Genomic DNA, 26520 nt, shown 5'->3' with positions numbered 1-26520 from the left:
TCACAAGCTGCATTCCTCAGGGGTCAGTATTTAGTACTGGCACTGCTCAAGAACTTTGCCAGGGACATGGACAGCCAGATTGATGCACCAAGTCTGATACTGACACCAAGCTGTGTGGTGTGGTCAACATGCTGGAGGGAATGGATGACATCCAGAGTGACCTGGACAGGCTGGAGAGATGGACTGATGCCAACCTCATGAACTTCAACATGGCCAAGTACAGTCTTACACTTGGGTCAAGGCAACCCCAGGCACGGCTACAGGTTGGGCAGAGAGGGAACTGAGAGCAACCCTGAGAGGAAGGACTTGGGTGTTGGTCGATGAGAAAATGAGCATGAACCAACTTCAGTGTGCGCTCACAGCCTAGAAAGCCAACTGTATCCTGGGCTGCATCAAAAGGAGCGTGACCAGCAGGATGGACCTTGGAGCAACCTGCTCTAGTGGAAGGTGTCTCTGCGCATGGCACGGGGGTTGGAACTGGATGAGCTTTAATGTTCCTTCCAACACAAACCATTCTCTGATTCTGTATTTGGAGGGACCTAGAGACCTTGAAGAGAGGGAACACTGTCTTCATGAGCATGCATGGCTAGTGTCAGATTAACCGCAGCAGTTTTTCGTAAGCACTGCAATTAGGAATGAACGTGAATAACTACAATTATACGCGCATCTAAAAATACTTTATTTTGAATGGCAAATACTTTTGTTCATAGTCTATGTTTAATAACCAGCAAGTAAACTCTGCCAAGCATTCAGTCTTCTGTGTTTTTTAAATGAATTTTATTTCCTATGTTTAAATTCTGTGATATTGCCAAAGCTTCTAAAACCAATTAGTTATTAATACTCAATTAGTTTGATTCAGAAGAGATTCCACTTCAAACATTTAAATTGTTTTATGTGATTTCTGTAATACTTTAAAGACTGCAGTGTCACACCACCCCCACAGGGAACACTTTTTTTCCTCCTATCTAATCTAACTCTCCCCTCTTTCAGTTTCAAGCCATTACCCCTTGTCGTATCCCTGCATGTCCATGTAAAAATTCTTTCTCCAGCTCTCTTGCAGACCCCTTTAGTTACTGGAAGGCTGCAACAGGGTTTCCTTGAAGCCTTTTCATCTCCAGGCTGAACACCACCAAAACTCTCAGTCTGCCTTCATAGAAGAGGTGCTCCAGCCCTCAGATCATCTTCACGGTCATGTTGAACTTCCCATCAATCAACACTCCCAAATCCTTCTCCACCCAGCCCTTATTTGTGTTTGGGATTTGCCCAACCCAGGTGCAGGATCTTGCATTGGCCTTGTAGAAGTGTATGTTGCTTGCACAGGCCCACTTCTGAAGCCTGTCATGGTTTTTCAACACCTGCACAGAAAAAGCCCTACAACTTTTATTCAGAATGTGTTTAGTCTGAGAGTTAATGTAAGCTTTCACATTTCTAAAGCTGTACACCTATTACCTTTCATATGCCTTCCAAGTACACATTACAGTAAAGGAACACAGGGGAAAAAAATAAAGAAAATAAAAAATAAATCAATGCTCTGGGAAGCTACAAACTAACTGTTGTGTTTGAAGGGATTTTTAAAACATCAATTCAGTCATAATCTAGTGAACACATGACGTAGTGTCCCAAACCTAAATAGTGTACAGCAGAATTACAGCAACATGTTAATGTACTTCCAAAAGCATCTTTCACTTAAGAAGGAAGACAAACAGTCTGAATATCTCCTCTATACTGTGAATAAAATACAACTGATTCTTGAAGCCTTCTCTGTGTTTCTAATTGACAGAATGCTTATCTGACGTCCTCAAAAGAATTTTACAGGACTGGACACAAAGACAGATGTTTCCATGCATATAATAAATAACATATTTCAGTTGTTTTGAGATCTGTAAGCAAACCACATACTCAGGAATATGTTAACAAAATGTATAATGCATAATGTGTTAACAGGAATGTAATAACAAAGAGAACAATAAAGCTACAAAGCTGAAAAGAATGCACAGAAGTTTTTGAAAGGGATTCTGCCAGACAGGCGAGTGAATGGTTTATCTAAAGTGGCAAATGCATGTCTACTGTTAAAATAAATAGTTTGAAATGATTCCAAAATTCTTTGATGAAAAGGCACTATAGGAACTTATGGATGAAGAATCCTTCAATCATGATATAGGAACTTTACTTGATTTTCAAATATATACACACTTTCTGTCAAACTCTTTGTATACAGAAATATTAACATTAAAAATAGTATACTGTAGATATATAGTTTGTTTTCCTTAAAAAATTTACATTTAGCATAAATATATACACACAAATCGGGAGCTGTAATAAAGATATTACAGGAGAAAAATACTTTCCTGTTCTTTGGTCACTGTTTATTCATTTTATCCTTTAAAACTATTCACATACTATGTAAGTGATGTTAATGCAGATAAGTACACATAGGCATGACAAATGATGGACCTGGGAAGAAGTGTGATGGTAGTTCCAAAACGCTGTAGCTGTCAGATGCAGAGATTCTGCATCAAGCTAATCAAATAACACTAAATACCTTTCACATAATAATCATCCTGAGCAGTTCAGTCATAGACCAATGACTAACTTTATACAGTGCCAGCACAGACAAAACTTACATTTGATTATATAACTTAATTCTGATTACCTGGAATAGCTTCATGGGCTGTCAAAACCACACTTATAATAGGATTTTTAGCTCCTGAAACCTGCTCAGTCTCCTTAGCTGATGGAGTTTTCTCTGTTTTCTGAGCTCTGGGCCTCTTTGGAGTTTTCTCTCGCTCGTCTTCCTTCCTGTCAAGGTCAACGTCAGAATCATTACCTAAAGAGCAAACATCAGAAAGAATGTAACTATGTACAAAAGAAATCCAGGTAACACAGTCACTAACACTACAAGAAAGAATTAGGAGGAAGTTAATACCACTGCACAAAGAAATACATGTTACCGAAACAAGAGGTGCTGCATGGTTCCCTAAAGGGGAACTTCTTTCACCTCAATTTAAGAAAACAAGTGTGATACTTATGCAAACAGAGAAAATAGGCAAAATAAAGACAAACAACCCAGAATTGCAAAACTGGACTCTCAGAAACATTTGTGTTTCTAAATTATTTTGTTGTTCCTGTGGGTTTTTGTAAAAATACTACAAACTGTGTAGAATTTCTTATGATTTCACCATTAATGAACAAATTATTTTTCCCCTTTCTACATGTAATTGTCCTGCTGACTTCAGAATTATTTGTCCTAATACTGGATTCATGACCTATCTTATTTAATGGAAAGTCATCCAACAGTCTCTTTTGATTATGCTTTTTTCCCCCACTATTACCGTGACCCAATAGCCAGAAACATACTTTTCTTTTTCAGTGTTGTTGCAATAATTAAGGTTCAAAACAATTCTTTGTTCAGCCTAACTCCTGACATGTAGAAGTGCAAGCCTTCAAAACAAAGAGTTACATCATTCCTGTTGCTATTCAAAATCACAGGATCACAGAATGGTTTGGGTTGGAAGGGACCAAAGACCACCCAGTTCCAAACCCATGCCATGGGCAGCAATGCCTTCCACTAAGCCAGGTTACTCAAAGCCCCATCCAGCCTGGGCTTGAACACTGCCAGGGATGGGGCATGAATGTCTTCAGCTTCTTAAATGGGATAACATTTGGACGTACTAACTAGAAAGCAATGCAATAGTTGTATTTAAAACACTCATCTGAAATAAGAATGAATAATCAGTAATGAATAATCATAAGTTGTTTCTTGAAGCTAATTCTTCCTTAAAGCAAATGTTTATATATAAAGAATTTGTATGAAGAATAAATACAGAGGGCTGAAAGTTTATACCCACAAAATTTCTTTGTATTAGATGAAGTGGTAGAAAATCCAGGCAAGAGAAACCAAACTTGGCAAAGTAAGGCATTATGCGAACGTCCCAGAGGTAATGAGTATGGAAAGCAAAAATTGATGGAAGACAGTTATAAATGAACCCAGTGAGTTTCTTTTCTTTCTCTCCTCACTTCCTCCCTCCCCTCCCCTGAATCTAAAGCAGGTGACACAATCTCCAGGATAAGTTATTCAATGTATATTCATACTGTGCTGTAGCTGCTTCACTGAGAAACAATATACAAAATAAATCCCAGAAACAGCAAAGCTGGATGTCTAGAGTTGTTTATGACATGTGAATAGCAAGAGCAGGGGAAAGAGATGCTACATGGAATCAGCTGTGTTTTAATTTCAGTAATGCTTTCTAAATATTCAGCTGAGATTCAAACAAATCTGTCCCGTGTGGCCTTCTCAGTGTTAGGACTGACTACGTAACTACCACCTGAATAAACTGCAAGCTCTGTACTAGATCTAAAACCAGAAGGAAACAAGGTGTGTAGGTCAGGCAGTCATAGGCAGACATGTGCAGTGACAACTCACAGTGACTTGATGCTAATCTGTAAATCCGAAATTCATATTTACAATACCTACAATGAGCAACAACCACACACAAACTGAATTCAAACACACTCCGCCAACCAACTTTCTATGGAGTTGAGGTTTTTACCGCAGCTTCCAGTTTCTAGGTTACAGAAAACTACGCTCTGCCTTGAAAGCCCGCTGCTCTTCCATGGTAATGGTTTCCTCAATTTTATTAGATAACTTCTTTGATAGATGCCTCTTCTCAACTATCTTTTTCTCCGTAAATTTCTAAGATTTTGGAAAATATTGCTGCTTTATAAAAGGGCTCATTATGTCCCCATTTAACTCCTTAATAATGTTGTAAATTATTGATGTTGAAGCCACATAATTCTAAACCTGACATTTCTCTGCAACACTTCAAAGGGATATTTGAATATAAAGACATATTTAGATATGAATATAAAGACATATAAAGGCACTGCTTGCGCAGCATTTTCTTTTGGTGTGATGAACAGGGGTGGGAGGAAACAAACACAATTTTCCACATTTCCTTCATGAAACAGCCTCTGTTAGCTTATTATCAACAATAAAATGAATTTCACAGCAGGACCAGGCCATCAACAGAAGAAACAAGTCTCATAAAGAATCAGAATACAAAGAGAACATAAAGCTGCTTATTAAATTGTGTTTCCCTCAGGCTACAACACATACTGTTAAACAACAAAGATTAATCGGGCTAATTACTCTGCTTTTTGTTTAGTGGACAGTGACAGCTAGTAATAGTATGGGGGGAGGAAGGGGGAGAAGATTTGATATACCTGTGGACAAGACTTAAAGTCATTTTTTGTATGTTTTAGATAAAAGAAATCCAATACTATAGATTGAAAAGAAAGCTGCGATGAGGACAACAGAATATTCTCTATTTGGCTTGGGATCACATATTAAATTTCTAGCAGCCATAAGAATAGAACCCAAGCCCTCTACTCTTAAATCCCTTTCTAATCATTAAAAAGTAAGAGTTTAATGAGGAAATAAAGTGGTTGCAAACAAATGACAAAGCCATTATATTGCCTTTTCATGCTTTTCATGTTAACCTGTAACTCTATTAACTTCTCAATATTGGAATTCTACTAAGAACAGAAAAGAAAGAAAAGGACAAACGATTCTGTCAGTGATCCACACTAATGCATAACTACTACCACAGTAATAAGCTAACAAAGGTTTCATGCTGGTTTTCTTTCCTAATGTGCCTCTATCAGGCAGATCAGTTTGCTAATTCCTTCAGTTCAACCTAAGGTAAAAGCTTTGGAAAAGAACCATGTTACAATAAATAGATTTGATTGATTCTCTGCTTTCAAAACATGACACCACAAATGCTATTTAAAATAACATACAAAATTGCAATATAACAGTATTTCTTTACTGAAGTGTTGCTATTTTATATGCACAGTAATCTTGTGCACAGGTGCCAAGTGCTATATATTAAGATGATGGTCATGTGAAAATACTTGAAGAAACCCAAAGCTGGTGAGTACTTCAAACAAAGGACTGAATCTCAACTTCCATCATCTCAGTCTGAGCTGAGAACATCCAGCAAGTAACAGGAATACTGCACTCAGTATCTGCAAAGATGAGAGGAAGGTATTGAGTGCAATGCAAAGTCCCTTAACACAGAAAAGCCCACACAGACGTTGATCAAAACCAGGCAAGTGATAAAATACAACCAATTTGCTGATCATACATCTTCAACTAGTGTTGAATATGTTTGTGTATAAACATCCTCAAAACTTTTTATATGAAAAAAACCCTGATTGTCTCCTCACTATTTGGGGTTAAAACTAGATAGAATCATAGAACAGTTAGGGTTGGAAAGGACCTTAAGATCATCTAGTTCCAACCCCCCTGCCATGGGCAGTGACACCTCCCTCTAAACCATGTCACCCAAGGTTCTGTCCATCCTGGCCTTGAACACTACCAGGGATGGAGCATTCACGGCTTCCCTGGGCAACCCATTCCAGTGCCTCACCACCCTCACAGTAAAGAATTTCTTCCTTATATCCAATCTAAACTTCTCCTGTTTAAGTTTTAACCCGTTACCCGCTGCCTTATTACTACAGTCCCTAATGAAGAGTCCCTCCCCAGCATTCTTACAGGCCACCTTCAGATACTGGAAGGCTGCTATGAGGTCTCCACGCAGTCTTCTCTTCTCCAGGCTGAACAGCCCCAAGTTTCTCAGCCTGTCTTCATATGGGAGGTGCTCCAATCCTCTGATCATCCCTGTGTCCCTCCTCTGGACTTGTTCCAACAGCTCCATGTCCTTTTTATGTTGAGGACACCAGAACTGTACACAATACTCCTAGTGAGGTCTCACAAGATAAGACAATGAAATATTCTTTAACGTCCCTTCCAACCCCAACCATTCTATGATACTATTCTGTGGAGTGGTCAAGTCCAGTTATGATATTTAAACATTAGAATTTATTCACTAATCTGATGCATGTTGATGGCAGCGGCTCCATTCTCCCCCTTTCTGAGAGCAACAAGCATCTTCCAGAAACAATCTGTTGATAAGAGGCTGGGGCTGCACACATTACCAGTACCTTTTACTTCAAACCCAACTATTTCATAGTGTGTGTAACCTGATCAACAAAAGCTCTCTATGAAATCACCAGACCAGAAGAAAAAAACAACATCTTAACTCTCAGTAATAGCTGCTTTCTTCCTGAACTCTCTACACCAAAACCCGCTGAACTATAAAGTGTGCTTTAGGAAAGGGTTAATAGGGAGACAAAAGCATGTTTTAATGAAAAAGAGTTACAGTTTTGACCACAAGGGCTCAAACTGCCTTTCCATAATATGGGACCATCCCATCAGTAATTTAGCTGTCTTACAGGAAAAAAAAAACTACTTAAGTGTTAGCACTGTGGATTAGAGTATCAAAACAAGCACGCCTCTTATAACTAGAACAACCCACCTCTATAGTACAATTCCTGTTGTATCACAAAGGAAAACCCATAACTGATTTTTAAGATGATTTATGAGCAAATAGAATATATGCAACTTAGAATAGCTATGCCAAGTCTCTCAAAGCAGTAAGAGTCTTTGCTTAGTCCTAAACAGATTTATTTAGACAAACTGCCTCACTTTGCATCTCCCTCACCAAGAAGTCAGCTGGCACTTTGATTCAGCAGATGATTAAACTGACCTCCTCTATCTAGCAACAGGCATTTTAAATGGCTGCTCCTGCTTGTGCAAGAAATACAACACTGTGCCTGCATCTTCTAACACGTTTAAGGAACGGTCGTGTCAGTGTTGATGAGTAAAGCTACTGTCAGCTCCGAATTAATCACTGCTTTCAGAGTCCTGTCGAACTAGATCTGTCCCATGATTCTATTTGCACCACTAACTGAAGGTACTGCTCTCTGCATTAGTAATTGGATGTAGGACATCTAGCAGGCACAGCTACACATCTTTAACTGGCATGTTTTTAAACTATGCTTCATACAAACCACTATTTTTTTTATCCCCTAAAAGATGCTGGTATTTCACAGTAGCAAGGGAACAGCTTGGGGAAAAAAAACCAAAAAGGAAACTGGCCATACAAAATGAACACATGCAATTGCTTCTCCTGCAGAGATTGACATGATACTTGCAGAAAAACAAAAAATAAAAAAATCACTTAAATCAGAATCCAGCTGATGGCAAAACCATGTTAAACTAAGGCCAAACGTGCTATCTTTAAGAATGGTGCAGGCTCTAATTCAGCAGGAATGAGTGGTTCACTCCAAGAATCTGTCCACTACTGTAATCTGTCTTCCATCCAAATCACATTCCCCATCCATCAAACATCCTCTCTTATATCTACCAGAGATTCAGCTCATGCTGCAGTGCGGGAGAGAGATGGCAGTTAAAATGACTACCTGTTGTCTATGCCTCAAAACAAGCAAGCTTAGAGGCAGCTGCTGGGGAACTGACCCAACCCAGATACAGCCAAACTCCTCAAACCCATCCCATCCCAGTGGTGGAGGCTGAAGCAGCTCCACTTCCTGGCTGGGAGCAGCCACAGTGAAGAAATGTCAGTTTCCCAAGCCACAAGATAGAAAAACCTCTCTGGGATCATCCTTCTTCACCTATGTGTGATAGTTAGCAATGCAGCCCTTACTACTTCTCATTGCAAAACTCTAATCCTTTGTGAGAGACAGAACAGTTGCTTATGGGGAAGCAGCATTTCAGGAAGTTTAAGACAATCATTAGTACAATAAACATGTCTACCTTGTCTGGCTTTACTCTCAGTTTTGCTTCAGTGTGCTTTTTGTGTTCAAAAAACTGACAATTCCGTTCCATTTGAAATTAACACTGGGGATTACGAGTCATTACCAATCAGGTCACAAGATGGAAACACAATTTCACAACATGCTTCAGACATTTTTGTTGGATATTTTCTTACCTCCATCTCCTTCTTCCTCTCCTTCACTTAAACCAATAATGCAGATATGTTTCCTCAGCTGACGTGTGTTGGAGAACTTCCGATTGCATTTCCTACATTCCAAGCTTCCTGGTGAGACTTCAGACAGTTCTGTTCCTTCTTCTGTCCCAGGCAGAGTTTCTTCACTTGGAACAGGGTTATTTTCTGCCACATCTTCATCCACACAAAACTTCTTAGTAGAGCCTTTTGGTCTCCCTCTTTTCCTCTTCGCTACAAGAAGCTCTAGAAAAAGAGATTTAAAAAGAAACTGTAATTAAATTCCATGGCTTATCAGGCAATATCAATCTGATCTGTGAAAAACAGGAATAGTACATTAAGTTTGACAGCCTCTATCCATAAAGCTTAAAGAAAGTAGCTTCAGACAAACTTATCTGAAAACAGTGGTATTTGCTGGCATTTCTGCTAGCTGCAAAGTTTGAGTTACTGAGATTGGCAGATATCAAAGTGTCAGTTTTACAGGAATTTCACTGCAAGCACTCTTTTGGGTTGTTCTATAACTGTATCAGCATGCATATTCCACAAAGTTGATCTGCTCTGTTCTGACACTCAACAAAAAGCCTTTTCAATTTAAAGCACTCTCAAAGAAATGGCTCAAGTATTACATGTATTCATAGAAAACACATGTCAATGTATACCTTTGTTTAAAAAAACAAAAGCTCATGTCCTTTTAAAAGAAAACTGAACAGTATTTCCTATGGTTCTTTATTAACACTTCCTAGTCAAAATTTGGAATAAAAAAATTTTGGCAACAAATGAATTCCAGAGTCATGCAAAAAAATGTTTCCTTGGTGAGTATTTCAAGTTATTAAATCTGAAGTCATTCAAAATTCTTAACAAATACAATATAATTTCTCATTTTTCCCTCAGTGACATGGTTTCACAGTCATCTTGGCAGTCCTGGGGATGATCTTAAAGGTCTTTTCCAACCTAGTTGATTGTATGATTTCCATATTTCTGTAGAGGAAATACTGGTAACATCAATAAGATGTAGTGAACATAGAAATGCATGGCAACATAAAATACTTTGCACTATTTCCTGATGATGATTTCTCTCATTGCTGCTGTTGTTACTTAAGAAGCCACCTTGCTATCACCCACTCACAGGTGTAACTGTTGATTTCACTGACCAAATCAACTAGATCCCAAGGAAACTTTTAACTAACAAAAGCAGACAGTCAGAGGGAAAAGGGGAAATTTCCAGATAGTGATCAAGTTATCTTAGGAGATTTCTAGGTTACTTCTATTGAATAGTTTAATACAATGACAAGAATCAGTCTCTATCAGTTTCTTTCTTGTTAATCGTGGGGGTTGCTTGCTTGTTTTTTACTTCCTTATACTGTGTTTCTTGAAGAATTAACTGATTGTTATTGTACAGGTTTTGGTTATTTACTTTAACCTTCCTCTTCTGAAAGAAACTGTCTGTTCAAACAGCAAAGCCTGGTAGCATTTAAATAGGTTTTCTGAAGTCTTAGCAGACATCTGGTGAAGTATCACATCTACTGCATTTAGAAGGAAAATTACTGTGCATTGAAGGCCATGGTTTTGTGGTGGACTTGGCAGTGCTGGGCAAACAGCTGGACTCAATGACCTTAAAGGTCTTTTTCAACCTACACGATTCTATGATTCTGTGAAAAGAGCTTGCCTGATGTTGTATGGAGAAACAGGACAGTCAGGCTTCCTCCGGGATTTTAGCATTCTTTTTATCTCACGTTAGACAGTTGAGCTCTTAAATTAGTTAACATTTGTCTTCTATAGTGAAGAAACAGAGAAACTACTCCTCAGAGTGCGGTTCAGTCCACATAAGGCCTGGATTGTCTCTGGATCCCAGGGTGACCAAGATCCCAGTTAAAGAGCTTTCACTTACGTGCAGTGACTTCCAGCTTTCAGAATGAAAAAGAGCATGATACCTTCGTTGTAATTGCCAAAAAACCCTGTAGTGTAACGTGCATTATATGTGCTGAGTGAAACACAGGAGGTGTGAAGCTCCTGTCAGCCATCACCTTTTAAAATCAGAGACAGGCACTTACAAAAGTTTTGTGAAGAACTCTGTTTGTAAGGCTCAGAAATAAAACAAGCAAACTTAAATTTTTGGCATGTTTCAGCTTAAGGCAGTCACAGCAAAGGAGTCCCTTAAAGCTGTTCTTCTACACCAAAATATTTCCAAATCTTGAGATTTGTGCAAAAATGGAAAATAAAGTTATTCTCCACAGAATTTCATCCATTTACTGTTGGTTTGAGGGCTTTTTTGTTTGGATTTGGTGGCACATTTTTTGTTCTTGCTTTTCACAGTGCAGATGGGCTAAATATGAAATATGTCTTCCAGGTTACAAGAGAGAAATGCCCAGTAATTAAGCAACTGTTGCAGTTCTAAAAGCTTGAAAGTATCCCGCGATTATTCAAGCTAAGAAAAACTGGTCTATGCCACACATAAATTGTACCTCCTACAATAAACTTAAATTTATTCTCCTCCTATACCAGAAACCTTCACCAGTGTATATCAAGAATAAAGATTAAGAACTATATAGTTTTTTTATTGAGTATTCATCAAGCCAATAGCTTACCTTCTGCCTGATAAATGGAGACTGACAATGTAAAAGTCTGAAAAATCATGAGAGAACATTAAATAAAATACAACCCCCAAATAATTTTCAAGTATATGTGCCAAGAGATCTTACTAAATTGGCTGAATTAGAGCATATGGAAAAATGAATGACCTCAAAGAATCTTAAGGGAAGATGATGCAATAGAACAGGAGGTGGTGGCAGCATCTTATTAAAAATCTGTTCAACATTTCCCTTACATATATGAGGCAAAGAAATAACCACATACAGAGAGCACAGCTTTGAGTTAATCATGTAATTAATATCAAATGAAAAAGAAAGCATTCTGTCTTGTCATAGGAGTGATTGAGTACCTGCCTGCTTAAATACAGCATCGCAGAATCATAAATGGTTTGGATTGGAAGGGACATTAAAGCTCACTCAGTTCCAACCCCCTGTCACAGGCAGGGACACCTTCCATTACACCAGGTTGCTCCAAGCCCTGTTCAACCTGGCCTTGAACACCGTCAGGGACGGAACAGCCACAGCTTCTCTGGGCACCCTATGACAGTGCCTCAGCACCCTCGCAGGAAAGAATTTCTTCCTAATGCTTAATCTAAATCTACCCTTCTGATAACACCAAAAGCCTCATTATCAGCAGGAGAAAAAGCAACCCTTTCATATAAGTTTTGCAACCCTCCCTTGCAGTGTTCTGCATTTCTGTGCTACTGGACTCCAGTGCAAGTACTTTTGTCAATTATCAGCCAAGAGGGATGATTTCTATGACTGTAACTGTCTTCAAGGTTTCATAATCAATAAAGCATGCATCCCATAATGCAGATACAGCCTGAAACAATTACTGATCCATCAAGGAATAATATTACGAATAGATGATGCTAGGGCCCCTAATGTCGTCCCTCAAATCATTACCAATCTGACTAAGCAAAAGAAAACAGAGTTCTGACCAGCACTTTGAAGAAAATGGAGATCACTGTGAACAGTTATGAGAGAAAACCCCTAAGCACAAGTGAGCATGAGTGACTGCAGTTGACAAGTAAATACCTGTCATTTTCCAAAGATGTCACACTCCAGTGCTGGACACAATGCGACCTATGCATAATTTGCATGACGGCAACATCTGCCTAATACCCTTGGTTCTACTTGACAGCAAAATGCAAATACCACCCTATCAAAACAGTTAGAACAAACGATCTGAATAGATCATGACCTAACTATGGGAAAGTGGCATGACTAAATAAAATTCAGCAGAGAGCTCTGCCAATAAAACAATATTAGAGTAATAACCACATATTACTTGCCTAACATTCTACTTGTTCACAGGACTTATAAAATCATCAATTTATTACTCGGGCAGAACAAAGAGCTCCATTAACAACTCAGTGTTCACTTGTTTATACACCAATTCTAGAGGAGCTACAGTGTTTACCAATATTTGGAAGAGAAACTGTGCTTTCAAAGGATAAGATGTTCACCTATCAGTCAATGAGTACTAAAAGGGAGTTTCTAAGACTGTCATTTATCAGTCACTTCTACTTTTAGAGACAAGACTGAATTACTACAAAAAGGGTCCACTGAGAAAAAATTTATAATATACATTTTAGAAGTTTTATCACTGCAGATTCCATAACAGGAGGGAAAAAATGCCTTGGAAGAACTGCCCAGATTCCTTATTTTGCTAAACAGAACACAGGAAATAATTGAACAGCACTTCACAGCAAACTACCCTCTTCTCTGAGCAATCCGTGTGATGGGAAAGAAGAGATATTAAATGTATTTCTAGAAAACAAGTTGAAAACTGTCTGATTTACCTTGACATTCTTACTGATAGCAGACGGCACAGAGCTGGGCTACATAATCTGAAAAAGGTGGCACCATATGATCATATAAGATGATGAAAAGTATTCACCAAGAATAATGGAAAAGGTAATTTATGAATATGTAACTTAACAGATGAATGTTGTACTTTACATAATTATATTTGCAAAGTTCTTAACAGCTGCATATGTCTAATTTCTGCTGCTTCATATCACAACAGGAATTACATACTATTCTCATAAATGTACATAAATGTAACAACTTACCATACAGAAAGCGCAGATAGCCCCTGACACGAATGCAGATAGACCTTTACAGAAAAGCCTTTTTACTAAAAGGAGTGAGAATAAGCTACAAAGTACTAGTCTCGCTGTACTCAGAAACACGACTGAGTGAAGGGATAACAGGAAACAAAGATTTCAGAAAGGAAGATGCATTTTGCATGTCTAGAAAATTCATTCTGTACAATTAAAATAAAATCAGAAAGGTATTTTGAAACTTGATGCAGATCTGATATCTATTCATCGTCTTCTGATGCACTGCTAATTTTTAGGCATTGTATAAAAGAGTAATCGGCTGCAGTTTTTCCTCACCAACCATCTGAAGAGATAGTCATATAGTATTCAACTATAGCTGCTATTATTAGAAATATCTTCTTATGTTGAGGAAGTTAATATAACTGCTGAATTAATGCTGGCAAATAAATGAAGAAATATCACATGCTTATGTTAATGATAAAAAAAAAAAATCTATTAAGTATTAGAGTGGGTTATATTCATGAGCCCATAGTTTTTAAAATCCAGAAAACATAATGATTAGAATATCATAGTAGTTTTATTAAGGAAGAGGTTTGCCAGCAAGATAAATCCATTGCTCAGTAAGGGCCTAAAAGAAGATATCATCACAAATTCCGATTCATTTTCAAACTATTTCTAATATTACAAGGGATTGCAATTAAAATCAGTTAAAAACGGAATTAATGCAGTTTCTTCCACTGCAGAGTAAAACTGTTCTGTGTAACTAATTTGACCTTTGACTACCAGATTGCTTTACTCACCAGCGCCAATGTCAAAGCACAGTTATAAATTACAAATCATATCACTTTTTTTTGGAATAGAAGTATTATTTGTATCACAACAAACAAGTTAGATCACTCAAAAAGCACACCACCCTTCCTAAGCCTCACAACACGTCCCCATCCATGGTGGCCTGGTTGCTTTCCACTGCTATTACACAGCTCAGATTAAAGCTGTTGGAAGTAGACTTTGCCATACCTGACATTTAAAATTAATGGCCCAATGTCATCATCCCCTATCACATCTGTCCTCTGACCCATTTCGAATAGAATAAAACTAAGGGTGGCAGTTGTTTTATTAAAAAACTGAATGACTTTAAAAATTATATTCCTCTCAATGTATCAACATACCTTCTCCATCTTTGTTGATGTTTGTGGGTACTGTTAGTGGTTGGAGAGGAATAATGATGTCATCCACACTGGTACCTTCTTCTGTATGCTTCTCAGAGACATGAGACAGCAGTTCAGATTGATTTGGTGAAAATAAGTTACAAAGCTTACACATGAAGATGGAATTGATCCCTGAAAAACAAGTTTAAAATGAGCAGTTAATCACTTGTTTGTATTACCTGTAGTTGTTGAGGTTTTGGTTCAGCTAACACAGTAACCATCAGTTAACACACTCCACAGACCGTAATGAGCTGAAACAAAGAATGTTGCACTGTTAAACGAAGACATTCATAATAAATCCCCAATTAATTCAGTTAAGAGATGGTTAAACTCCTATGCACATCCTCACAGGGAGGACAGTTCTTCTGGCTTAAATCTTGAATATTTTCTAACAAGGTTCAACAGGAAGCAGGACAGAAAAACCTTTTTTCCCTTCCAGCCTCAGACAACATTACAGTTTCATATTTCTTTCAAATACAGGGTGAAATTCTGTATGACACCAAGTCCTCATCCAGGTTCGTTGTGTATAACATCAGTACAAATGCAAAACACATTACTGTTTACAAAGCAGCTCTGAAATACAATTGGGCTCCAAACCCTTATTTCTGTTCACAGGCCTCACTGTTCTTTCCTACATGTACTTCACCTTTCTACTTACTTCATATAAGCAAGTCTAATTTCTCTGATAACTGTGTAAATGCTATAAACAAAAGGAAGAACTAAATACTGTAAAACATAAAAGGAAACTTTGTTCACTATAACAACATTTGTTACAAAATAAACAGATCTGATAAAACCTGGATGTTTTGATGTATCATTTTTACCTTCGCATGTTACCATGAGCGTACGCTGTGAGTTACAAATGTTAAGTGCATGGTTTCAGGGGTCATTATCCTTAGATGTGGCTCTGTCACTAAGGAAAGGGTGGGAAGGAAGCTTAAAACATCTGCACTGCTGTAGACCACAAACTGCTGCATCACACCATAGTCACAGCTGTGCAATCACAGTCTTCCTTTCTTCCTCTGGCCATTCATTTCAAGAGTTCTACAAACAAAGTTTTCTCTCCTTTTATCCCAGTATTTGCAAAACAGTATCAGATCTCATCTTGACCCATCTACATGGAGAAAAATGGGCAGGAATAAGAGGAAAACTTAGGAAGGGGGAAAAAAGTTTTGCTCTTAAGATTGCATTAGCCTCAGAAGCAATATTAACGTTAATCATCTAGCATTTCCTATGCTGCGACAAACAAGTTCTGGGAAAAATTCCCATTGATTCAAGGAAAACCCAAACAAACTAAAAACCTTCAAAGTAGCAGCAAATTAATAATTCCATGAAAATTTTCCTTGGTCGATGCTTTAAATAGAAACTTTACAGAACTTTTTAGTCAAAACTTCATGGGTTTTGGGGTTTTCTTTTAATTCACAGGTTCTAGAAGTGTGATTTGAAAGCCACAGAAAGTAGGTAGCAATAAAGAAGGGTTAATATAAAGTCAACAGCTCAGAAAAACCCAGCTAAAAATAGTTAATTCAGAGACTTTGTTTGCTTCCTAAAACTGCTGTCATTTGTTTTAATGGTTTGATTTTTCAGCAGTTAGCGGCTCCTTTCAGTATCTGATGACACCTAATAATAGCCAGGAACCAATTTTAACAGCCCACTTCTTTAGCAACAGACCTAACCTCCTCACCCAGAGACTGGTTTCAACTGCTCCTCTCCCTCAGTGTCCCTAAGGAAAATTAGGGACAGCAAATTGGAAAAAAAAACTGCTATCTGAGTTACAAACCAAACCACAGATTAGCCGGATAGGTAGAAAACTAAAGTGCTATTTCGTGAATTTGGGAGTGAATCTGGGGGGGAGAGAATCGGAAAGCTGTATTTTGGGATCTATTTTCAAAACAGCCCCAAGTAAAGATCACAACTCCTATTCAACATTACTTCCCTCCCTTCATGACACAATTATATGGTTCACCCCACTCAGAAAAATCCATCTTTAAGGCGTTCTAAATGTTAAGAACAGCAGAGCTAACTCTCTTATATTTATTTGCACCTAACAAGACACCTAACCTAACAGTTGCACCTATAACCAAAGCGTCCTTATCTTTGAAATAATACAATTACCGCAGAAGGCAAGGTGCATCTTCATCTCTTTGAAGACGAATCTGCAAAACACCACAAATACCTGATCCTGTTGTTTGAAGCGCTCTATATTACACACACAGGCAGCTCTGTAACGATAACAGACTTGACATGTTCTTAGGAGCTCGGTAGGGTTCCTTGTCAGGCATTCTGCTGTCTTGAGCACGCACATTTCTATTTTGATTGCAGTATGTTTACAATGGAAAAGTTCCTTTGAACTAGTTCAGCTCTAGTCAGCATTCTTTTATTTAAGAGGAGTAAGAAAAGTGTATGAAGCCTGTTTCTGATGCAGTAGATAACTGTTCGCTCTAAAGGCAAATGCACATTTAAAATTCACACTACAAAACCTATAAGCATTTACCTAAAGGTTTAACTAACACTCAACATGGATATTCCATTATCTGGATGACACTTCTGGTTTGAGGTTTTATTTGCCAACGTTTCTGCTTCCTGATCTGCTGGTTGTTTTCCCTAAAAATTCAGTCTCAATGTTTTGTGTTTCCTGTCCCCTCCTTGAACAGCTGTAATCAGTACTCACAGACCACTTTCCTTCTTACTCCTCCCACTGAGGACTTGGGCAGAATCATAGAACAGCTAGGGTTGGAAAGGACCTTAAGATCATCTAGTTCCAACCCTCTGCCATGGGCAGGGACACTCCACACCAGACCATGTTGCCCAAGGCTCTGTGAAACTTGGCCCTGAACATCCCCAGGGATAGAGCATTTGCCACTTCATTGGACAGCCTGTTCCAGTGCCTCACCACCCTTACAGTAAAGAATTTCTTCCTTAGATCTAACCTGAACTTCCCCTGCTTAAGTTTAAACCCATTATACCTTGTCCTATTGCTACAGTCCCTGACAAAGAGTCATTCTCTGGCACCCCTTCAGATATTGCAAGAATTCCCAAAAGTCTGTGGTTGTTTAAAGTGCCTGATTACACAAACCATCAAAAAGAAGTAAAGCTGGAACAAAACCTTCACTGTTAGCGAAGGTGCAGAAAGCATCAAGAGAACATACAGAAAATCCATATGCTTTGCTCAGAGGAGGGATGGAAACAAAACCTGAGTAAAGAAATTATTTTAGGAAGAATGGCTGAACAGATCATAGAATGGTTTGGGTTAGAAAGAACCTTAGGATCATCCAGTTCCAACCCCTCTGCCATGGGCAGAGACAACTTCCACTATACCATATTGCCCAAGGCTCTGTCCAACCTGGCAGATAGCAGAGGATAAACCCTGCTGATCACAGGCCTAAACAACCAGATTAGGAGTAAGCAAACAGTAATTGATTAACCAGTTGCTGATTAGGTAGTGCAGCAATAGAGTAATGAATTATAGTCAATTAAGTGTAAAAATCAAATAAGCAATAAGTTAATTAGCTATGCAGAGAATCAATGATTAATTAATGAATAATTAATTATGTGGGAAATCAACAGAGCAATTAATTAGACAGTAATTAAATATGCAGAGAAAGAAAGGCACAGTAATCAAGCGTGCAGGTAAACAAACAACAGGAATTACAGCCAAACCCAAATGGGAACATTCCCTTCACTAAGCACACTTTGTGTTAATCCATTATCTTCACTTTGCCCATGTAAACTGTGCTAAAGGTACACTGAAACAAATAACACCAGTGGTTTTCCTTTTACATGGAAAAGAGAAATGTTAAACTCTATGTGAAGTTATTTTGTTTTCATTTTTTCCAAAGATCCCAGCATATTTCTCAGTCTTTTTTTCTTTACACAGAGCATGAACACAGCAAAGGGAAATCAACAAATGGATTACTAAAAAACAAATAGAAAGTTGCAGACTAGGAAGCAGGTTCCTTCATTTCCAGACCCCTTCACAAAGTATAAAAATTACCTATGCTGTTTGGATTTAAAGTTGGATTGGGGAGGAAAGAAAGGAGGAGAAAGAAGCACATATTTTAGAAAAATCACTGAAATTAACACTATTCACGGTAATCAGGTAATGTATTATTGACACTGTGCACTCAGCCCAAAAAGTGCACCTACACCCAGAAAGACAACCATATCCTGGGCTTCGTCTAAACAAGTATGACCAGCAGGTTGAAAGAGGTGATCCTGCCCCTCTGCTCTCAGGAGACCTCACTTGCAGTATTGTGTGCAGTTCTGGTGTCCTCAACATAAAAAGGACATGGAACTGTTGGAACAAGCTCAGAGAAGGGCCACAAGGATGATCAGGGGACTGGAGCACCTCCTGTATGAAGGTAGCCTGAGAAAGTTGGGGCGGTTCAGCCTGGAGAAGAGAAGGCTGCGTGGAGACCTCATAGCAGCCTTCCAGTATCTGAAGGGGCCTATAAGGATGCTGGAGAGGGACTCTTCATTAGAGACTGTAGTGATAAGACAAGGGGTAACGGGTTCAAACTTCAACAGGTGAAGTTCAGACTGGATATAAGGAAGAAGTTCTTTACTGTGAGGGTGGTGAGGCACTGGAATGGGTTGCCCAAGGAAGTTGTGAATGCTCCATCCCTGGCAATGTTCAAGGCCAGGTTGTACAGAACCTTGGGTGACATGGTCTAGCGTGAGGTGCCCCTGCCATTGGCAGGAGGTTGGAACTTGATGATGTTAAGGTCCTTTCCAATCCAAACCATTCTATGATTCTATGACATATGTACTTTGAACCATTGTATGGCAAAAACTAGTCCAGATTTAAATAAATATTTTCACAGGAAACACAGCAAGGAAACATTTTTTCAGCCTTGTGCAATGTATGACTGTGGTTTTAATGCCCTTGAGCATTGAGCACTGCTTCAGTATTTCAGTAAAATGGAAGTAACTGTCAGGTGCACTTTTCTATCTTACAAAAAAGCATCTTTAAATGAATCAAGTTTTGATTACATCTACTTGAGGCTCAGGAGGCTATATTTAGCCATGAATTTATTCCTTAAACCTCTTCCTCGACCTTATGGCATTTTAGTTATTTTAATGAAGATGTCAATATAAACTAATTTCATTTCTCTTCATTTGATAGAGTAAAAAATTAAATAAATCAATACTTGTCTCCTGCTGTTTCCTCTACTTTGATTCATACAGAAATTCACATGCACGATTATGGCAGATCTCCAAATTCAAAGCATTCTCTTCAGTAAGTACTAAGGAAAAAGTATATCAAACATGCCACTATGTGCTATTACTAGAACAGCAGCATCACAACAATCCCTATTCAAAACTAACTGCTCTAAAAGCAGCAGGCAAGAGAAGAGAAACCTATTTTAGGGCTTCCTTCACCTGAATTTGAACCACTCTGAACAGTAACTATTTTTAATTCACCAGCATAAAATAACTGCTGAGACCAAACCCCCAACACAGAAAAAGTCCAGTCAAAGCAAAGGAGCACCTGGCCATATCTGTGCTCACTTTTACCTGCTGACTATAATCAGGGTAATTTAATTCTCTTTAGTTAATTGCCACAAATGTTCTTTAACAGGAAGGAAGCAAGTTATGGCAGTGTTGTTATAGGATGCACTCCCGCAAAAACTGGAAAATGGTACCAAGATCTACACTGCTTAATATGACTTTATGGAAAACCTAACTATACACATTAAACATTTCTTCTAACAAAACCATAAGCTTAGTTTATCAGGTAAACTACACCTATAGAGGCTCTCGGACATTACAGAGAGCTGTGTAAGACTAAATTCCACTGAAGTTTGTGAATGCTTCTGACTAAGAAATAAGCTGCATTTAAAAATCTAAGCAGTACAAATATACCAGGACAGAGAGAACAAAAGGGGGGGGGGGGGGGGAGCACTTGGGACATGAATGCATAATGGTGCTGTTGCGAGCAGAACCAATGTGATAGTGCTGTACACACCAAAGGGAACAGTACAAGTTGAGAACAACATAGAGAGGAGCATCAGGCTTTAGCCAAATTTAAGAGATTATGAAAATACTTTTAAATTACAGTCTGAAGGACAGGTGACCACAAAGATCGAAGTGATTCACCTTGCAGTGGTAAAACCATGAAGACTGTTTTCAAATGATGACATAGAAGTTAATAAAATTTTAATGGGAAACAACAAAGAACAGTTGGAACAAAATCTGTTTACCATTTCTTTACAATTGCTTGTAAAAGGACAAATGTACATACTACTGCGATAACACAAGAAGCCCGAGATAAGGTATCCTGTAGACAAGGTGGTGAGGCACTGGAATAAGTTGCCCAAGGAAGCTGTGAATGCTCCATCCCTGGCAGTGTTCCAGGCCAGGCTGGACAGAGCCTTGGGTGACATGGTCTAGTGAGAGGCATATCTGCCCATGGCAGGGGTTGGAACTGGATGATCATTAGGTCCTTTCGGACCCAAACCATTCTATGATTCTATGATTACTGACAAGACACATTCAAACAAGCTGCTGAAAAATATTGTTGTGATGCCCGTGGGACATGGCCACCTTAAAATGTTGAGGACAGAAACTACTGTTTATGAAGCAATGCCATCTGTTAGAAGCAATTTAGGGTCAAATCTGATTACCAGGCTATTTTAACAAGTAACAGACTCCCTGAGGAATGAAATACTCACATTGCACAGAAATGCAGTGTTAGGACTACATGAGCCTGGCCACAAGGGTAAGAATGACTGTGACTCACTGAAGGGGATAAAAGAAGTTACAATGACATATAAAACAATCTGTTGTAGGCTTCATTTATTGGTTAAATGTCAGGTCAGGGCAGGATGCCATGATTAAATGTTTAGACATCACTAATAGGTAGTCTCCCAGCAAGCAGTCAGGGAAACCAGGTAAGGAGAAACAGCTCTTTATCTAAAAGAAAACACAGGACCCCACTCAAAGTGACAGTACTTGAGAGCTACCCTGTAACCATGATTAAAGAGCTACTCAAAATGCTCTAAAAGTGATAAAGAGCAAAATGTTTGCGTTTAACTTCAACAATGTGAACTATATAAAGATAAAAAGAGTCTTTAACAAAACAAAAACAAACCACAAAAAGGACTAAAAGGGTTCCAAGAAGAGTTAAGTCCTTGAAAGCAGCATTTAAAAGCATCAGATCTGATGCTAATCATCAAAGAGGGTTTTAGAAGGCAGAAGAAAAAAAAGAAAACACAACCTTATCACACAGCTAAATTGCAGTGAAAGAAAACTTTAGTGAAGAAAACATCTTTATAGAGTTTTGTCACAAGAAGACACATATAGAGATTGCAAATTTAATGTAAAACCATGGTAAGGCAGGCCAATATGGAAAATTTTATCAGCTTGAAAATAAAACGCTGCAATTTTTAAAGCACCTCAATAGTAACAGTCCTTCCCAAAAGCCCCTGCAGTAAGAAGTAATCTGTGTATGAAAAGACCCTTCAAAGAAGAGGAACCCACAGCAAAAGGGGCTTTTTCAATTTGCTGTGCTCTCTATGGGTTTGGAGAGGTTTCCTATGCAAGATCTCACAATTCTGGCAAACACTTTAACAAGAGCCTCAAAACAAAGTTAAGAACTGCACTACTCAAACCCCAAACATTACAGTTGTAATAGACAGTCCTAGAAAACAAATGGTCCTGTAACACAAATGTCTATAAAAGCCAGGAGAGAAGTCCATACTGGGTTTGCATCTGTGGGTACTGTTCCTCTAACTTGAAAAAAAAACAACTCCATCTAAACTGAATTACTATTACTACCACTAAAATCCTTAAAAGGTCCAACAATAAGGACAATGAAAACCAGAGTACAATTCCATACAAGAAACAGTTATATAAATTAGCATTTTTCTGCAAAAAAAGGCAAAGCATAAAATGAAGAACTATGAAATCATGTGTGTCATGGAGACCACAGCAAATTATCTCTCTAAAATCACTCTCTGCATTTTTAGCTGATCTCTGACTGCTTGTCAGCTGATCTCTTCCTGCTGCTGCACTGCGAGAAGGAGAGAACATGAAAGAACACAGTTCTGCAGGTAAAGGTTAGGGGGGTAAAGGTCTGCTTGATGTTAAAAATCCTTGGAAGAAAAGTCCATCAAGAACTAGGAAGTGGAGAGACTCTGGTTGGGGTTCTAGAAGCCCAGAAGAAGACCTGGAGTATTCTGGACAAATACCAGTGTGGGCTTGTCCTGTCCTTACACTTGCCTATTTGGATATCCATCAGGAGGCACTGCTAGAGACACACACCAGGCATGCCACAAAATGCTAGAGACACACATCAGGCATGCCACAAAATTAAGATCCACATATTGGTACTTTTAAGAATCACAGAATAGTTAGGGTTGGAAAGGACCTTAACATCATCCACTTCCAACCCCCTGCCATAGGCAGGGACACCTCACACTAGACACTGTTACCCAAGGCTTCATCCAACCTGGTCTTGAATGCTGTCAGGGATGGAGCATTCACAACATCCATGGCAACCCATTCCAGGGCCTCACCACCCTCACAGTAAAGAACTTCTGCCTTATATACAATCTAAACTTCCCCTGTTCAAGTCTAAACCCATTCTCCTTGTCCTGTCACTACAGTCCCTGATGAAGAGTCCCTCTCCAGCATCCTTGTGGGCCCCCTTCAGATACTGGAAGGATGCTGTGAGGTCTCCACACAGCCTTAAGTTGCAGTAGAAGCATTACACAGTGCATACTTTAACGTAGGTCAGCCACTCCAACATTCAAACACTAATATTTCACCAACATCACACAGTACCTCTGAAAATCTCCAAGTATTTGACATAAAGGCATCATTATCTCCAATACAGAGGTAGACAAACAGACTAGTAACAAGCTGGAGTTCTGCCTTCTGGTAAACCAATTTTAGAGCGTTAATTTCAGTTACTGGAAGACTGAGCATCCAGGTTACATCGACTGGCTTCAGACTTGTCTAAGATATGACCAGAAACCAGAACTCGCCCCCTGCCACATGAGCAAACAGCCACCCCAACAGGAAAAGGGCGCAAGGCTCTTATCCGATTTGTGTCCTCACGCTCTTACTACAATCAAACATATTTTATTTAACTAGTCTGCTACTAGATTTGTCAAAAGAAACTTGCTTTTAAACCTACCGAAGCTTAACTAATGAAGGCAAATAAAAGCATATGTACTGTTTTTCTTTTAGCTTTACAAATGCTACTGGGAAGAGTTACATGTTCTTCAAAAGAGGACACTTTACATTGGCTAGAATATACAAAATTCAGAACCGGATTAAAAACTACACTCTAATAACTAGAAAATTAAGTCATTTGCGGCAGTTTAGAATAACCAGTTTATCAAACATATAAACAAGGGAGCTTTTCCATAATTAAAAAAGCCTAATAGATGTGCTGAGATGTTGTCCTCTTTGATGTTCTAAGATCGCCCTCATGTGGCTAAATGCACCATTGCTGAAGCTACCACTAAAATACACTTGTACACTATCGTACTGTCAACCGCACTACCAGAGGCACTGAAAATACTCAGAACCTCACGCAGCATAAGCGCGTACTGCGTGATCAGCCACCGACTTCTGGATACAAGGGGTAATGGGATCAAACTTAAACAGGAGACTCTCAGGTTAGATATAAGGAAGAAGTTCTTTACGGTAAGGGTGGTGAGGCACTGGAACAGGTTGCCAAAGAAGTGGTAAGTGCCCCATCCCTGTCAGTGTTCAAGGCCAGGCTAGGAAGAGCCTTGGCCAACATGGTCTAGTGTGAGGTGCCCCTGTCCATGGCAAGGGGGTTGGAACTGGATGATCTTAAGGTCCTTTCCAACCCTGACCAATCTATGATTCCATCATACCCTGGTTGAAACACTTCAAACCTGATTTTGGAAGCACACATAAGAGAAATGCATTTGAAGTTGAATACAGGTCAGTAGTTGCAGGCCCAAATATACTGGATACTCATGACAGCACCGGATTCAATGACCCTCAGAACACTTTTCATTACGATAAACTGAATTAATAAAAACTTATTAGTAGCAATAGCAGCAAGAGAATTAAATTCTCATTTAAAGTTACATCAGGGAATATAAAACAGTCCTGGAATGCTTTTATAATAGTACTTAAATAACACAGCACCTGTTAGACATTCTCTTCACATAGAAGTTATTCCGATAGTGCCATTTGCTTTGGCACAAAACCCTGTTTGAGTTGTAAACTAATTGCAAATACTAGATAGGGCAGCCCTAAATAAAACTTAAAATTCTGAATATTAAAATGTCATCTCAGGGAGCCAGGACCAAAAGCCACATTTGAACATACACGGTGAGTTGAATCATTGCAACAGCGCTTCACAAACCTGTACTGCAACGAACAGGTAGGGATTGTGAAATGCAGAGAGCACGTACACAGCGCTGTCAAGGTAGCTCTACTTACACAGTAATCCCTGTGCGAGTCAGGCCAATACAAGGCAGATAAAGGACTGCGATAACAATGCAATGGAAACGTCTGACTTTAACTCGCTGTCTCCCTTCTGCAGATAAACCGAGCTAAAGCTACACAAGCTGCTAAAGGAAACCACGAGTGTTTTAAACCTAAACGTGCCTTACTCCAATACAAACAACAGCCGGCAGCTGCTCCTTGCCAGGTGCTCCCCGACTCCTCCTCAACAGCACAGGGAGCGGGGGCACCTCGGGGCTCCCCGGCACCGCGCAGGCACCACTCGGAGCCCTTGACCGCGGCCCCACACGCACACGGATCCCACGGCCCGCGCTGTGGGGTTTCCCCCTGCTTGGCCCCGCGGGTAAAGGCGGCTCTACACTCCCCGGGCAACCCAGAAGCGACGAACACGGTTGTGGTTCGTGAGCACACCCACCCGCGGGTGAGGGAACTACTTTTCGTGCGGATGCAGCGTGACGACAGACGCCCGCCGGAACTACTTCCCTCCCCCCGTCCCTCACTGTCAGCGGAGGCCGCGCCGCAGGAGGATCCGTGCGCGCTCCGCGGGCCCCGAGCCGCCCCGCTCACCTGCGGCCGTAGCCTCCATGACGGCGGCGGGGAAGCGGCGGCGCCCGGGGGGGGGGAACTGGCCCAGAGCCGAGAGGCGCGGAAAGGGGAAGCGTAAAAACAAAGCCCGCTGTCCACGGCAGCGTGCCGGGGTCCCGCGGGCCTCCCGCTTTGGTGAATAAAGGCTTATGCGACTCGGTGCGGCGGCGGGGACCCGGCTGGGTGAACGGCGGGTTATGGCGAATCTGCCGCGTCCGACACGGCGCCTTCTTCCGCCGCGGCGGCGTACGGCGAGCGTGAGGGCGGGGCGTGCGCGTGCGGCGCCTGCGGGGTGGCGGCAGCGGCGGCAGCATCGTGCGCGCGCGGTTTCTGTCAGAGGCGCGTTTCGCGCTTCCGGGTGTCCTGAGGTAATTCCTGAGGTGATTCCTGAGGGATACACGGGATGGGGGCTGTAGGCACATGGGAACAAGGGCGGTGTCCTCCCGCTCACCCATCAGGCTGCGGTGGTCCCGAGGGTCGCTCTGCTGGGGTGAATTCGCCGTGCCCGGAGCAGCCTCAGCCGTACCCCGGACCCGGAGGAGGATGGGACTTGCACTGCTTGCATACAGCCCTTCGGTAACAAAGTCGGGTTAATTTACCCCCAGTAAATTAAAAGTGTCTTAATGAACCTGATACGTCGTATTTACTAGATAACTGGACAAGCTTGGGGAAAAAAAATACAGTTTACACCATAACAAATTCATAAATGAGCACTGGAAGCTTCTAGTTCAGACGGGTATTTAGCCTC

At 40.0% G+C, this 26520-nt stretch overlaps 1 protein-coding gene across 4 annotated transcripts in view; it reads right to left on the bottom strand.

Moving 5' to 3' along the window:
* ZFAT (zinc finger and AT-hook domain containing) overlaps positions 1–26040 on the bottom strand; it is a 533709-nt gene extending 507669 nt beyond the window's left edge. For 2 of the 4 annotated variants that reach the window (XR_009966308.1, XM_062626985.1), the window contains exons 1-4: positions 25755–26040; positions 14694–14864; positions 8853–9113; positions 2654–2827 (exon numbers count right to left, since the gene is read on the bottom strand). Coding sequence is in view for 3 of the 4 variants with exons in the window: in XM_062626985.1 (XP_062482969.1) it covers positions 2654–2827; positions 8853–9113; positions 14694–14864; positions 25755–25773 (625 nt within the window). In the remaining variant the exon portion in view is untranslated. Of the gene's footprint in view, positions 1–2653; positions 2828–8852; positions 9114–14693; positions 14865–15289; positions 15420–25687 lie in introns of those variants that run through there. The other 2 variants (XM_062626988.1, XM_062626987.1) reach the window with 2 other exon arrangements.
* Between the last annotated feature and the right edge of the window lie 480 nt (positions 26041–26520).

The sequence above is a fragment of the Pezoporus occidentalis genome, unplaced genomic scaffold, assembly GCF_034315485.1.
Source record: "Pezoporus occidentalis ecotype Australia unplaced genomic scaffold, CSIRO_AGI_Poc_V1 ctg3, whole genome shotgun sequence".
NCBI lineage: Eukaryota > Metazoa > Chordata > Aves > Psittaciformes > Psittacidae > Pezoporus > Pezoporus occidentalis.
This window is presented reverse-complemented; position numbering and strand designations above follow the sequence as displayed.